Here is a 16,000-nt window from a genome sequence, read left to right as displayed (position 1 = left end):
AATACTCTGCTCTACCTGTTCATCTCTCCCTCCCTCCCAAAGTGCAGTTGCTTGGTTATGTGGTAATTTCCTGTTTAATCTTTTGAGAAACCCCCAGACTGTTTTCCAGAGCAGCTGCACCATTTGATGTTTGCACCAGCAGTGAGTGTATGAATTTTTCAGTTTCTCCACATCTTCACCAACACTTGTTATTGTCTCTTTGATTACAGCCATTTAAGGGGTATGGAGCTGTATCTCATTCTGGTTTTGATTTGCATTTCCCTATTGAATAATTATGTTAAACATCTGTTTTTAGTGTGTTTATTGGATATTTTTCTATATTCTTTGGAGAAATGTCTGCTCAGATCCTTTGCCCATTTTAAAATTGGGCTATTTGTCCAAAGCATGGATTATATACTATATACATATATTTTTGCCATATAACTATAATTAAGTGATACTTGGTAGTTGAACTATGTACTGGCTATTATAGAACTGCAGGCTTGACATCATGATTGAGATTTCAGACAGTTTTCCCTAATTCTCAAATTTCATACATACGTGTGTTGACCTGAAGCTGATATTTCAAAATTCAGTGCTTATCAAGATATTTTTTTATTTTTCCTATCGTGTGTTCCTTCTGGAATGAAAATTCTTATTTTTTTTTTTTTTTTTGGTACTTACTCAAATCTTTTAGAATTCCAGAGACTATTATTTTGTATAACTGTGGTTACTTACTAACTTACCTGCTAGATTTATCATGGTTTATAAAAATGTTTTATCAATTATTGTTGTGATGTACAGATTCGTAAAAATATTTTTTCTTGCATCATATTCATGTTATTAAACATATTATAAATTTAAGGATTAGGGAAGACAGTCTCAAATCTCAATTTTGATTTTATGCTTCCAGTTCTATAAGCCAGTATGTATCAATAGATAAGCTTTCTAATTATGGAGGATCATTTAATTATCCAGTTATCTGGCAAAAAATATGTGTAGTACATGGTGTGTGTGCTTGAAATTTAATTATCTAAGATCAGAGAAAACATTAATACGGGAAAAAGTATAAAAAGAAAACTAAAAAAAACTATATCACAGTAGTGTTTGAAGACCATGCTTGAAGAATTTGTGTTCATTGTATTATTTTTTGTGTAATTATCTAATTCAACATAAAATATTTTCCAACTCTATATAATAGGAAGCCATTCTGCTGGATTTGCAATCAAGGAATTATCACCAAGAGAGGACATTACTAAAGGAGAATTATGCCATCTAGTGACATTAGAAAGACGTAAAAGTCATGGCATCAAGGATTTTGACCTCAAGGAAGTCTGTGCAGATGTGCAGGAGTGTGAGAGTGAGTGGGGATATGATGCAAGAGATTATGAAGAAGTAGTTTTGACCCATAACAAAAATCTCACTCATGGAGAAGATCAAGGTAATAAATCCTTAATTAATTTTTCTCAGAGTGTTTCTGTAAGAAGTAATGCACGTGAATATTTCATGCACGACAAGCCATTCATAAGTTTGTTAACAACGAAAAATAACGTCAGCGTTGCTGGAAACAGAGATCTCAAGTGTTTGGAAAGTAGACCTGGAGTGAGGCTGCAGGCCCAGGCGGCTCAGCTGCAGAGATTTCCAGCTGAGGAGAAAGTGTATGCATGCAGTCAAGTTGAGAAGCCAGTCATCAGTGGTTCCTCAGTTTCACCCCTTCACAGAATTGCTCCTAGTGTGGAAAACACTTTGTCACCTGCGCAACACAGGAGAACACACACTCGAGAAAAATCTTACAACTGTAATGACTGTGGGAAGGCTTTTAGCAAAAGCTCAAACCTCAGGAATCACAGGAGAATTCATTCTGGACAGAAACCTTACAGATGTAGTGAGTGTGGCAAAGCCTTTAACCACCAGTCACACCTCACAACACATCAGAGAGTGCACACAGGAGAGAAACCATACAAATGTCATGAGTGTGGCAAGGTCTTTAGTCGAAATTCACACCTTGCAAATCATCAGAGAATGCACACTGGGGAGAAACCTTACAAATGTCATGAGTGTGGCAAAGCCTTTACCCAGTTTTCACACCTTAGTAGACATCAGAAAATGCATGCTGGAGAGAAACCACACAGATGTTACGAGTGTGGCAAGCATTTTACGCAGCGTTCAAACCTTATGGCACACCAGAGAATTCATACAGGAGAAAAGCCTTTTAAATGTAATAAATGTGATAAAGCTTTTATTGAACGGTCACAACTTTGGGGTCATGAGAGAACTCATACTGGAGAGAAACTTTACAAATGTGATGAGTGTGGCAAAGCCCTTACAAGACATTCATATCTTACTCAACATAAAACAATCCACACTGGAGAAAAACCTTACAAATGTAATGAGTGTGGCAAAGCTTACACTCAATTTGCAAGCCTCACCAGGCATCTCAAAATACATGCTGAAAACGAACGTAAGCCTCACACATGTGGCAATGCTATTATTCAAAACTCAAAAGTTTAGGGATCATCCGATTTCATAGTAGAAAGAAACTTTAAAAATAAAACGATTCAGACAAAATTTATGCGTGTATTCAAGCCTTACTCAACATATGGGACTCTATCAGGGAGAAAGAACACATACAGATGGCCAGCAGGCGCATGAAAAGATGCTCAGAATCACTAATCATCAGGGAAATGCAAATCAAAAGCTCAACGAGATAACACCTCACACCTGTTTCCAATGGCTGTCATCAGAGAGACAATAACAAGCATTGGCAATGGTGTGGAGGAACGGGAACCCTGTGCACTGTTGCTGGGATTGTAAATTGGTGCAGCACTTATGGAAAACAGTATGGAAGCTCCTCAGAAATTAAAAACAACAACAACAACAACAAAAACACACCTGTTATATGAGCCAGGTATTGCCCTTTTGGCTCTTTGCTGGAAGAAAAGGCAAACACTAATTTGAGAAGATAGAGGCACTTGAATATTCATTGTAGCATTATTTCCAGTAGCCAAGACATGGAAGCAACCTAAGTGTCCATCAACAGATGAATACTTAGAGGAGATACAGCGTGTCTGTGTGTGTGCGTGTACGTGCACACACACACACGCAGGAATATTACTCAGCCATAAAGAAATCCAGCCATTTGCAACAACGTGGATGGATCTAGAGGGTATTATGCTAAGTGAAATAAGTCAGACATAGAAAGACAAATACTGCGTGATTTACTTATATGTGGAATCTAAGAAAAAAGAGAATGAAAACAGATTCACAGATATGAAGGACAAATGTGTGGTTGTTGCCAGAAGGAGGGGCGCTGCGGCGGTGGGTAAAATAGGTGAAGGGGATTAAGACGTACAAACCTCTGGGTATTTAGATAAGTCATGGGGATGTAATATCCAGCATTAGGAACATGTTCAAAAATATTGCAGTAACTGAGGACGGATTGCTACACATATCGTTATCATTTCATAAAGTAAATGTTACCTCGTGTGTAGTACAGCCAAAACGAACAATGTTATAATCAATTATATTTCAATAAAAAGAGACTCTACCGTAGAGAGAAACTGTATAAAACTAATGTACGTGATCTTGAATATTTACTCAATTGAATTTTTGTTATAAACACTAAACCTGCAGACATCAGTAGGATAGTCAGGGACTGTTACAAAAACTCTACACACACATGCTTGACAACAGACATGAAACGGTAAAAGCGGAACTGACCACAAATCACCCGTGTGAAACACATCATTTGAATAAATACTTTGAATTACAGAGTGAATGTATATTTTTATCTGTATAGGGATTACACACTGTGATGTGAAATACAAAACTCTCGTTGGTTAGAATGAGCAATTTCATTCGCACACCCTACAGAACAGCATTTCTGTTTCTATTCACCATTGTGCTCAGTTCCAGAGACTCATAAGGACAAGACCTGGGGTTTGAGGCTTGGAGGACTATGGCATGTGTTACTTTAGGTCACTAACCATTGCTTTAAAAAGAGCAATGTTTAAAAAAATTTTTTTTTATAAATTGCATTGTTCTTTATTTTTTGCTTAGTCATTTTATTAAAACCATCTTTCCCTCCTCCCAGTTTTATAATTGTCATATATTAACTTTAAACTGTACAGCAGAATGGTCTTACATGTATTGTGAAATGATTGCCGAAACAAGTTTACTTAGCCTCCATCATCTCAAATCGGTACAATGAAAAGAGAAAAGAAACAAAAAATTTTTTTCCCTTTAATGAGAACTGTATTGTTTAAAATACTTTATTTCATACTTGTGATGAATTACGTTCAAATACCTTTGAGAAAAACTTGTTTACATCATAATATACCTAAATCAGTAATGTCTAAATGTAATGTAATTTCAGATTATCTATACATTCATTTTGAGGGTAGACAGTTTTATTTTTAAAATTGTAATGTATCTTAGCTCTTTTCTCTGTTCTTTATCTCAGAAAGTTTTGTCAAATGTGGATAACAAAGCCTGTAAAACATGAAGTCATTGGGATTTACTTTTACCTAAAGTATTATGAAGTTTGCAGTATTTCTGCAAGGGCATTTTGTAGGGAGGTACATTCTTTTTAATATGAACTCTATAGAAAGTAAAACTAGATTATCAACTATCAAATAATTTTAATTCTATACTCAGGAATTTTTATGGCAATATCTGTCACTTAACATCTACTACTAGGTATGTTTTCTCACATCCTTACATGTGAAAGATTTCATGTGTAGGAAATGGTAATCATTTGAAATGTATTGTTTGGATAGGGTAAGTAACGTATTTAAATATTTTCACATAAAAATGAGCAGAATGTCTTGGCATGGCACACATATGAATAGAAGAAGATATGTCATCACATTTATAAAAGATCTAGTGACTAGGATAGACTTTAGGATCTTTATAAGGTAGATTACTTTGTATTATGTAATATTGCTAACTAGTCATGTTGGCAAGAAAGACACTTCAGCATGAAGTTGATAGTGGAATTTTTCAGCAAACACAGAACACTACAGGAGAAACTAATTATAGGCAGAAGTCATGCATCCATTTTGTTCCCGGTGAGTTTTGTTTTAATAATAATTTCAAGGCAGCAAAATGGACATAGTCACAAGAAAAGGACATTTCCTCAATCACAATAGATTTTGAAACATCTCTTGTAATATTAAGAAACAGATGCAAATGACTAATGATCAAAAATGTGAAAACACAACCATCTTGTTTGACCTGTGTATACATATTAAACCCTGTGCTAGAAAACTAAAGAGTATACATTTCTGAGCACAGATGGAACAACTAAAATATTCACCACTGTCAGATTTAGGTAAAGAGAGATTTTATTCCAAAGGATTATGACAGTAGAGAGAGTGCTCCAACCACAAAATCTGGAAAGTCTCAACAACCAGACAGAAAAGAACTTTTCATTTATACTGAGGGCTAAACAAGTCTAGGAAAAAAATCCCATATGCAGAATAAATGAGCAGGTGGCATGACGCACAGTTGATCAGGGAACATTTTACCCTTAAGTCACCTACTCTTGGGAGTGGATGGTGTGGCAAGAGGCTTCTTCTGAATTCCAGTGCTCAAGAGTGGTCCGAAATTCAGGGGCCTTGGGAGAGGAGAAAAACGTAAGTAAATGTTGCTTAAATCATGTTTACAAGCATTGTTCCGCGTGATCAATGAGGACAAACAATTCGGTAATCGTTGACGAGGCCAAGGGTGGGATTTTGGAGGGTCTGTATCTGGATGGTTCCTAAGTAAACAAAGGGGCCAATGTAAGTCTCATTGAAGCTAATGGGGAAGAGTGGTTCTTAATAAGAAAGATGTTAAAAGGGGAAAGGAGTCCTTTCACCTTTGCTGTTTTCCAGAGTTACAGAGTTAGACTGAAGTCCAACGTTGTCACTATATAATGACACCAAGGAAAATTCAAAAGATAATAAATGTATGTTAATTTTGAAAATCTGAACATTAGACACTCAGTTTCTGAAGCTAGTGATGTGATCGAAAAATCTTACGGAATAAAGAACAAGTAAGAATAGCCACAAAAGAGAAGCCAAAAGAAAGTGGATATCCATAGGAGACATGTTTATTCATGACTGGTAGATCAATGAAGTTAAAAATTCAGAAATATGCCAAAGTGCACATGAAAAGTTAATAAGTAGCAAAACCTAAAGTGGAGACATTAATATTCGGGAAATGGAAATTCCTATCACAATAAGAAAGGGTCTTATTTATCACATCCTATAGCAAGATAAAGGTCAAAGGGTAAAAAGTAAAATATGGTTGAAACACACCATTATAAAGCAATTATACTCCAATAAAGATGTTAAAAAAAAAAGACAACATGAAGAAGGAGGAAAAAAAATACGGCTGAATTACTCAATAAGGCTTGGTTCTCAAGCACCTGACTGTGTAGCCAGTCACTTGCTCACAGTCTCCAACAGAGTCCCTCAGACAATGACAGGTTTGGGGTTGAAAATTTTCCTCAGTGATTTTTGATGCCTCCAAGTGAATGGGGAACAGAAGTGAAAATTATGCTCTGCAGGGAAGTGAGTGCAAAATGGCACATTCCGCACAGGTACAATTTTGCCTTTCCTGTCAGTCCAGTTTCCATCACCTACTCTAAAACTCAGGCTTTCGCTTAATAAGAACGTGTTGACTGCCTGGGGTCTCAGAAGTTCCCGGGTCAGGCCACGCCCACAACCTCGAGCCCCGCCCCCTCCCCCGGTCCCAGAGCTCCCAACGCCTCGCTGCTCAGAGGACCCTCGTCTTTGCTCGCCGACCGTTCTCAACTCTCCGCTTCTGCACCTAGCCTGGCTCCAAAGGACACCAGACCAGTTCAAAGGATCCAAAGTAGAGAAGCAGAGCCTCTCCGGAGGGAAGAGGAACAGACCAGAATCTCCCAGGGGCGGCTTCGAAGGCCACACCCGGCGTCCGCAGGCTGCGCCCAGCCATCAAACACCGCTTCCACCCACCGGAACGCCCTTTGACGCGCGCCTCAGTGGCCCCGCCCCCGACCCGCCGCCTTGCGCACGCGCAGTGAGGTGCAGATCCGGAACGAGGGGCGCTCTCGCGAGAGAGTCTCGGTTTTTTGGTCCGAAACTAACGGCGCCACGCAGTCTTCAGGCCCCGCTTCTCCACACCTGGGTTTCGGGGGTCTCCCGGTAAGTTAAAACCCCCTGAACGCGGTCGTCGCTCTCGCTCTGAGTCCGCCCCTGTCGCCTCTCGCGGCGTCGGCAGAAGACTCGGTTCGGTCCTGGGAGTCTGGGTCCGGTTCCGGTTTAAATCGCTCTGAGGCAGGTGCCGGCCCCAACTTTCTGCCTTCGGTCTGTAGAGACACTGACCTCCTGCAGCGACGTTTTCCTGCTCTGACTCCCTTTCTCAAACCTTCGTGCGACTCCCGGCTCCCCACCCCCACTCCTTCAGTCCTGTTGCCATCACCCCCTTTCTTTGATGGCTCATTGAGTCATGACAGTTGATGTAGCCTCACACTTGTTTTACTTTTAATCTCAGAAGCCATTGGATGTGTTTTAAATGTCCAAATTACTTTCACTCTAAATTTCATTGTTCAGATTATGAGGTTTATATGCTTTCTGCTGTATTCTGTATTGGAACTATTCTCTGATATGTGGTAGGTAACTTCACTATGCATGTGGTAAGGGTGTTGATCACCTTTTAACACTCAAAACCTAGTTTAACCAGTTAGTTTAATATTCAGTAGCTTCTTTCTTCCTTTAAGTGATCTGCTCAATTACTGAGCTCTGAGTTTAAGTGTCCAGCTAAGTAGATTGTCCCGCCAAGGCCCCTTTGTCTTTTCTGTGCAGATGTTAACTGATGGGCTGGATTTGTTACTGACCTGGGTTCTTGGACTCCTTAATCAGTAGAAATTGGTAACAGGCCAGACGAGGAATTCAGGCAAAGCTTTACTGGGATTCCTGCTGCAGCACAAGTGAGCGAGAACAAGAAACAGGTGCCCTTGCTCGCTCCCTGATGGGGGGGTGTGGTGCGAGCTGGTCCCTTACAGGGGGTGAGGGTAGGGGCAGCTCGGTGGGTCGGGCCAGAGGTGTAGCTTGGGTGGTCTGCCCACCCCCTTGGTGGTGCTGGGTGCAGGGATCACGTGCAGGACCCTGCTTTTGCTCTCAGCACCTCAGAAGTGGCGGCTGGGTTTTGGCCTTTTTGTGTCTTATTGTTCATAAGCTGTTTGCCCAAGCTGTGCATGTATGCAGTTACTTTTAGTCCCCTATGGTTTCTTTGTATTCTGTGCTCAGGACACATTTGTCCAGGTGCAGGCACTGTAGTCGAGGGTCCCAGGTTCCAGCCTTTTCCAGATTGATGTGAAACTTTGTTCCCACAGAACCCATGTGTTCATGATGAAGAGATTGTTAGGGCTCATCTCCACGGGTCACCCTCTTTCTTGTTTTTCTGGAGGAATAACTATTTGTAATGTCATATTTTTTGACTATGATGTTTTCTGGAAAAGAGGAATTAAACGTTTGCATTTGATTAAACCCATGAAAGAGAAGCTTCTCTTGCTCAGGAATATGGAAGGTGATCTGGAATCAGGACGTTTAAACCCTTTCTACCTAAACCTATCCAGGCTGCCACTTCTACTCAGTTCTGCTCACCTAACTCAGATTTCTTCAGGGTAACTTGGTAAAATTACTTCCCCTCCGAGCCTCAGTGTACCCACCTGTGACATGGAGAAGATAGAGGAGACCAGTTTGCCCGGTTATAACTGAAATTTTAAACATGTTCCAGTCTACCAACAATTATGAAAAAACACTTAAAAAAAGAGGCAGGGGCATAGGCCCAGAGATGGAGGCATACCTTTTTCTCAGCTTGTCTTTCTCTGTGTCTGTATCAGGGGTAAATCGTAAGTTTGACTGTGTCATCTCTTGGCATTAAATCCTTTTATGGTTTCCCATCACCCTCGGGAAAAACTGTTCAGTACCGCTCCAGCAGGGAGCTCTGGAGATGGGGTGGCCTCCCAGATTTGCTCCCAATTATTGCATCAGATGGTAACTCCATTCACAATCCCTGTTGATCCAGGGGGCAGAGACTTAGCTCAGTCAATTCCAGGTCCTCCTCTTAGCTTTCAAAAAATGGGGGAAGAATTTCTGTCACCACATGGTGCTTTTTAAAATGGCTATTATTAACTACTATTTTCCTCTCCCCCTTTCTACTGTGGCTCATGTCATCCTTTTCTAAATTTGATGTATCCTCACACTTGTTTTAACTTAATCTCAGAACCCACTGGATATATTTTTTTTAATATTTATTTATTTGGCTGCGTCTGGTCTCAGTTGCAGCACATGGGATCTGTAGTTGTGGCGTGCAAACTCTTAGTTGCGGCATGTGGGATCTAGTTCGCTGACCAGGGATCGAACCTGGGCCCCCTGCACTGGGAGCATGGCGTGTTAGCCAGTGGATCACCAGGGAGGTCCCTGGATATTTTTAAAATTTCCAGATTGTTTTCCCTCTAAATTTTATTGTTTAGATTATGAGGTTTATATGCTTTTTATCCTAACTTGGAACTATTCTTTGATGTCTGGTAAATAACTTTACAGTATTTCACTCTGTGTGTGGTTAAGGATATTGATAATCTTTTAACATTCAAAACCTAGTTTAACTAGTTAAACATTCAGTAGCTGCTTTCTTCCCTTAAGTGATTTGCTAAATTAGTGAGCTCTGAGCTGAAGGCTCCAGCTAAGCAGACGTTCCCCTCTAGTCCCCTTTGTCCTTTCTGTTGTTGAAGGATGGGCTGGAGTTTTTGTTTGTTTTTAATTTTTTGGCCACGCCACGCGGTGTGTGGGATCTTAGTTCCCTGACCAGGGATAGAGCCTGCACCCCCTGCAGTGGAAGTGTGGAGTCTTAACTAGTGGACCGCCAGGGAAGTCCCAGGATGGGCTGGATTGATGTGGAATTTTGTTCCGACAGAGCCCATGTGTTCATGATGAAGAGACTGCTCAGAGCTCATCTCTACAGGTGACTCTCTTTCATGGTTTCCTGGAGTAATAACTATTTATCATTTTGTATTTTGGATTCTATTTTTTTTGGGAGTAGAGGAATTAAATGTTTGGGTTTGATTAAACCCCTGAAAGAGAAGCTTCTCTTGCTCGGGAATATGGAAGGTGATATGGAATTAGGACAAACTCTTTGTATTTAAACTTATCCAGGCCGCCACTTACACTCAGTTCGGCTCAGTCAACTCAGACTTCTTCAGGGTAACTTGGTAAAATTACTTCCCCTCTGAGTCTCATGCGCCACCTGTAACGTGGAGAAGATAGAGCAGACCAGGTTTTCAGAGTCTGAGCAAATGGGGTCCCTGAAGTGATTTTGAACATTGGTCTTGCGTTTGCATTTGGCAGGTTGTTTGGATGTGTGCCCGGTTATCATTAGGATTTGAAACGCGTCCTAGTCCTGCAACAATGATGAAATCCACTAAGAAAGAGGCAGGCGCGTAAGCCCAGAGAAAGAGGCATGACTCTCAGCTTCTTTCTCTATCTATGAATCGTGGGGTAAATCTTTTTTCTTTTTTCTTTTTTCTTTTTTTTTGAGACTTGTGATGGTTTCACAGTGTGTGCAGATGTCAAATCACTATTTAGTATATTTGAAACTAACATGTATTGTACATCAATTATACTTCAAAAAAAATAGAAAAAGAAGCTAATGTGACTTTAGAATACATTGATATAAATGCAACATTCGATATCAATATCATAAAAACAGATGGTTGGTCCTCCATCTCTTCAGTAGAATATTCTGTTTTGGACTTTGGGCCAAATTTTAGTAAGAACCTTTGACAACGTAGGATGCTTACATGAGAAAGCAGAACTGAGCCAAAGGACTTGTGACAACTTTTTGAATAATTGCTTAATTACAATCTTCACATAAACACTGGAGCACTGTAACTGAGTGCAAGAAACAGGATTTATTGGTTTATGATGTTTGTCATAAAAAATACACAGTATGTTTTACCGAAGGCAGAGGTTATGAAGAAGAGATGAGACCATGTGTTTGTGGAAACTTGTAGTGTTGGATGTGTTGCTGTGTGTGGCCACGCTAATCAGTATCAACGAGAGTATGAGTGGCCAGGTAATGCGGTCAAATGGAGAACAGTTCCTACTCTGATTACGTTGAGGGGGTAAGAAGGCTACTTGTTGAAGATAGAAAATACCCCATCAATATGGACTCCCCTCGCTCCTTAGGTACCACATCCTCATAGTTAATGACCTGGCTCCAGTCCCAGCTGGCATAGAACCCACTTTGTAAACAGTGCTCGAGGTTGCACCCGGGGACGTGTTGGGAGCCACATCCTTGTACCTTCTGGTAACAGACAAATTTCAGCACTAGTAATCCAATAGGAAAGTAATAAAATGATATTCATAATAAAATGATATTACTGTGAAAGTAATATTGCTGTGAGCACAATGACATCTACCAACTGGTGTATGCTTACTTCTGCTTCTGCAGTTATACCTCTGCTCATTCAGCGTCAACAACCTATTTCCAATAAGACGTTGAAACACAGATATTTCTTTCCTAATAATTATGTTTTCATCAAGTGTTACATGATTAAGGATATCATCTCGGGAGTTCCCTGGTGGTCCAGTGGCTAAGACTCCGCACTGCCAATGCAGGGGGCCTGGGTTCAATCCCTGGTCAGGGAACTAGATCCCACATGCCGCAACTAAAGCTTCCACATGCCGCAACTAAAAAGATCCCACATGCCACAACTAAGACCCGACGCAGCCAAATAAATAAATAAATACAATTTTTAAAAAAGGATATCATCTTACCACTCAAACGCCTTGTTTCAAATGGCCTATAAGTAGACCCCACTGAATGATGAGCTGGCTATGTCTGTTACTATAAGGTTGGCTTTCAAATTATGTTCAGAAGAGATCTCAGGAGATGGTTGCCAGCATGTGGAACCGAATGCAAGCTACCAGAGTGGAAAACATGTTCCCTTTTACACAGACCTTACATTCTTTTAGGGAAAATAGATATGTGAATATTTTAAAACATACCTTGTTAAATGAAGTAATAGAAGCATGCGTAAACTGCACTTTCTGGGTGGGATTAAATGGGACCGTTTAGGGGAAGAGAAAGAATCAGGAGAGGCAACTCTTACAGCCATTTTATCTTAGTTTATTTTTATTATTCAGGTTGGATTTAAATAGTTTATATTAATTCAACAGCTAATGAAGGAGAAGCAGCATTCCAAAAGAAAGTAAGTGTGTTGTCGGGGTGAAGAAGAGAATATTAGCATCCTGTAATGTTGCTTGGATGCAGAGCATGACGCAGAGAGTGAAAGAAATGCAGGCAAAGCAGGGGTCCTGTCACCAAGGGACTCACGACATAGTCTCTCCTAAGGAGCTTGATTTGATCCTATTGACACGAAGAGGTCATTGAGAGGCTAAAACAAGGTGCTAATAGGTCAGTGTTGCATTTTAAATAGTGAACTCTCATAAGTGTATGGATTATGGATTGAAGGAGGAAGAAATCACAGGCAAGGGAGACACTTCGCAGATCTTTGAAATTATCTGAGTGACACGTGAGGATGGGCGTGGGGGAGAAAGCATCATACGAAAGGAAAGGATGAATTTGAAACCTATTGAGGAGGTAGAGTCTGTGTCACTTGATGATTTATTAGACGTAGGTAAGAGGAAAGGATGGAGTAACTGAAGATGATACTTTGTTCCCTGGAAGAATAGATACTGTGCCACTAATTAAGTTGAAGAAGCAAGTATAATTACAGGTTTTAGGGTAAATCTTAAGTTTAATTGTGTCATCTCTTGGCATTAAACCCTCTTAGGGTTTCCCGTCGCCTTCAGGACAGAAATCTGAAGTCTTCAGTGTAGCTTCCGCGGGGAGCTCTGGAGCTGGGGTGGCCCCTCGGAGGTGCTGCCACTTGTCGGATGGGGCGAGCGTCCTATCCTGCATCAGCCAGTCACTGGATGCTGGCTTCCTCGGGAGGAGCCAGGGGCCGGGAGGAGGCACTTGCCTCTGGTGAGGGCCAAGTGGGCCAAGGACGGCGCAGTTGCAGCGCAGCGGGCGTTCCAGCAGCGGCAGGGAGGGCTTCCTGAGGAAGCGGGTGACAGGCTCACTGACTGGTCTCCTTCTAGGAGGTTATTTTGTCTGCATCCCTCCTGTTGCTGTGGTCCTTCTCTCCCCCATATTAAGGTTCTCCCTGTGTGTATACTTGTGGCAGGGGAGGGAGGTATGTTGCTTCTAAGCATTTAAGAACGTATTTTTGTCACACAGAATAATCCTACCTGAGAAAGAAGCTCAGAGGAAGAGGAAAGAAAGAAGGAATGGCCCTTTCCCAGGTGAAAGTCATATTCTTTGTGGACTGTTCTCTCCTTCCTAAAATGACCCGTTTTGGACGCACTGAACTTCTTGGTCTCTGAAGGTTCCTGTCTAAAATATTTACTCACACACAGGGCCTTCCCTCAGTCTCCTCTCACCTCCCTGCAGATGATTCCATCTCACTGTGACCCAGTGACGGGGAACTTGGGAAGAGCCCCCTTTTAGGTGGTCATCCTGTGAAAGGTTTTATACTGAGGCGTGGATTGGAGATGGGGAGTAGGCTCTGTGGTGTCAGTGAGGTAGGGCAGTGAGGACGGTTTAGTGCACCCTTCTGGATGCCCTTTCAGCTCCATATAAACCAGGATGAAAGAGACTACATATGTAAGTGATGTACTGCTGTGCACAAACACCTGAGGAGGTCTGGGAAGGAAGACTGATACGGGGAAACATGCTTTGTCAGATTTTATAAGTGCCTTTGAAATAAAAGGAGTGAATCAGTGTTTTTCACTCTAAAATACTAGTACTGTAAAGTAGAATGGGAAGCTGAGAAACAGAAATAAATAATAGACAGGGTGTTATCTAACAATAAGGGTTTTAAAAATTATTCACAGCACGTTCGTCTTACAGAGACCCTCCTGTTCTTGTATGGATTCTCATGCAGCATGTGTTTTATTTATTTATTTAAAATTTATTTATTTATTTCTTTCCTTCTACTAACTTTCGTTTTTGTTTGTTCTTCTTTCTCTAGTTCCTTTAGGTGTAAGGTTAGGTTGGGTGGTTAATGTGAAATTTTTCTTGATCCCTGTATCGCTATAAACTTCCCTCTTAGAAGTGCTTTTGTTGTTTGGATTGTCATGCTTTCTTTTTCATTTGTCTCTAGGTATTTTTTATTTCCTCTTTGATTTTTTCAGTGGTCCATTGGTTATTTAGTAGCATATTGCTTAGCGTCCACATCTTTGTGTTTTTGCAGTTTTTCTTTCTTGTAGTGGATTTCTAGTCTCAGTGCTGTAGTTGGAAAAGATGCTTGGTATGATTGCAGTCTTAAATTTACCAAGACTTGATTTGTGGCCTGGCATGTGATCTTTCCATGGTGAATGTCCATGTGCACTTGAAAAGAATGTGTATTCTGCTTTTGGATGGAATGTTCTTTCTATATTTATTTATTATTATATTTTTAAAATTTATTTATTTTTGATTTTTATTTATTTATCTTAATTGCACTGGTCTCAGCTGCAGTATGTGTGCTCCTTAGTTGAGACATGCATATGGGATCTAGTTACCTGACCAGGGCTCGAACCTGTGTCCCCTGCATTGGCAGGCAGACTCCCAACCACTGCACCACCAGGGAAGCCTGGAGGGTGGATTCTGAACCACTGCATCACCAGGGAAGTCCCTCTCTCTATATTTATATCAAGTCAGTTTAGTCCAATTAAGTCAGTTTAGTCTAATGTGTTATTAAGGCTTGTGTTTCCTTATTGATGTCTGGATGATCTGTCCATTGAGGTAAGTGGGGTGTTAAAGTTCTCTATTGTTATTTTGTTACAGTTGAGTCCTACTTTTATGTCTGTTAATGTTTGCCTTATATATTTAAGTGGTCCTATGTTGGGTGCACATATATTTACAATTGTTAATATCTTCTAGATTGATCCCTTGACCCATATGTAGTGTCCTTCTTTATCTCTTGTAACAGTCTTAATTTTTTAAAAAATTATTTTTGGCTGCATTGGGTCTTCACTGCTGCGTGCGGGCTTTCTCTAGGTGGGGCAAGCGGCAACTACTCTTTCATTGCAGTGTGTGGGCTTCTCATTGCAGTGGCTTCTGTTGTGGAGCACGGGCTCTAGCGCATGGGCTCAGTAGTTGTGGCTTGCAGGCTCTAGAGTGCAGGCTCAGCAGCTGCGGCACACAGGCTTAATTGCTCTGCAGCATGTGGGACCCTCGAAGACCAGGGCTTGAACCCATGTCCGCTGCATTGGCAGGCGGATTCCCAACCACTGCGCCACCAGGGATGTCCCAACAGTCTTAATTTTAAAGTCTATTTTGTTTGACACAAGTATTGCTGCTGCGGCTTTCTTTTGATTTCCATTTGTATGGAATACCTTTTTCCATCCCCTCACTTTCAGTCTCTGTGTTTTTAGTTCTAAAGTGAGTTGCTTGTAGGCAGCATTTATACACGTCTTGTTTTTATATCCGTTCAGCCAGTTTAGGTCTTTTAATTGGAGTATTTAGTACTTTTATGTTTGAGGTAATTATTGATATGAATGTTCTAACTGCCATTATGTTAATTGTTTTGGATTTGTTTTTGTAGGTCTTTTTTTCCCCGTTTGTGATTTGATAACTATCTTTAGTGTTGTGTTTGGACTCCTTTTACTTTTTTGTGTATATATCTGTTATAGCATTTTGGTTTGCAATTGCCATGAGGTTTTTATATAGCAGTCTATATATACATGATTAAGTTGCTGATCTCTTAATTTCAAATACATTTTATAAACCCTGCATTTGTACTCTCTTCCCCTCATGATTACTGTTTCTGATATCATATTTTACATCTAATTGTTTTGTATATCCCTTAATTACTGTGGATATAGATGATTTTACTACTTTTGTCTTGTTACTTCCCTGTTTGCTTTGTGTGTGGATGATTTCCTACCTTTATTGTACGTTTGCCTTTATTGGTATACAAACTATTTTGTAGTATTTTTAG

General features: G+C 40.5%; 3 protein-coding genes and 1 long non-coding RNA gene across 12 annotated transcripts in view; 2 read left to right on the top strand and 2 right to left on the bottom strand.

Annotated features, from left to right (window-relative positions):
• Positions 1-16,000, top strand: part of LOC309648115 (zinc finger protein 525-like) — a 219,054-nt gene that overhangs the window by 52,346 nt on the left and 150,708 nt on the right. For 3 of the 6 annotated variants that reach the window (XM_082436258.1, XM_082436260.1, XM_082436259.1), the window contains exon 4: positions 1,181-3,757. The exons of 1 other annotated variant lie outside the window; for it this stretch is intronic. In XM_082436258.1, coding sequence (XP_082292384.1) covers positions 1,181-2,490 — 1,310 coding nt within the window. In that variant the 3' untranslated portion in view covers positions 2,491-3,757. Of the gene's footprint in view, positions 1-1,180; positions 3,758-16,000 lie in introns of those variants that run through there. 2 more of the 6 variants (XR_014256482.1, XR_014256483.1) reach the window with 2 other exon arrangements.
• The window catches only part of LOC309648108 (uncharacterized protein), a 363,120-nt gene that overhangs the window by 305,854 nt on the left and 41,266 nt on the right, over positions 1-16,000 (bottom strand). Inside the window, exon 5 of one of the 4 annotated variants that reach the window (XR_014256477.1) lies at positions 12,336-12,406. The exons of the other annotated variants lie outside the window; for them this stretch is intronic. The gene's annotated coding sequence lies outside the window, so the exon portion shown is untranslated. Of the gene's footprint in view, positions 1-12,335; positions 12,407-16,000 lie in introns of those variants that run through there. 4 annotated transcript variants of the gene reach the window in all.
• LOC309648346 overlaps positions 1-16,000 on the bottom strand; it is a 132,613-nt gene that overhangs the window by 108,314 nt on the left and 8,299 nt on the right. The gene's annotated exons all lie outside the window — the stretch shown is intronic.
• Positions 12,335-16,000, top strand: part of LOC309648210 (zinc finger protein 677-like) — a 205,574-nt gene continuing 201,908 nt past the window's right edge. The window contains exons 1-2 of the mRNA XM_082436621.1: positions 12,335-12,426; positions 13,255-13,319. Coding sequence (XP_082292747.1) covers positions 13,305-13,319 — 15 coding nt within the window. The 5' untranslated portion in view covers positions 12,335-12,426; positions 13,255-13,304. The remainder of the gene's footprint in view (positions 12,427-13,254; positions 13,320-16,000) is intronic.

Source organism: Balaenoptera physalus (genome assembly GCF_965194825.1).
Source record: "Balaenoptera physalus genome assembly, chromosome: 19".
NCBI classification, from domain to species: Eukaryota; Metazoa; Chordata; class Mammalia; order Artiodactyla; family Balaenopteridae; genus Balaenoptera; species Balaenoptera physalus.
Note: the sequence above shows the minus strand (reverse complement) of the source record. Positions and strands in the feature narration are given on the sequence as shown.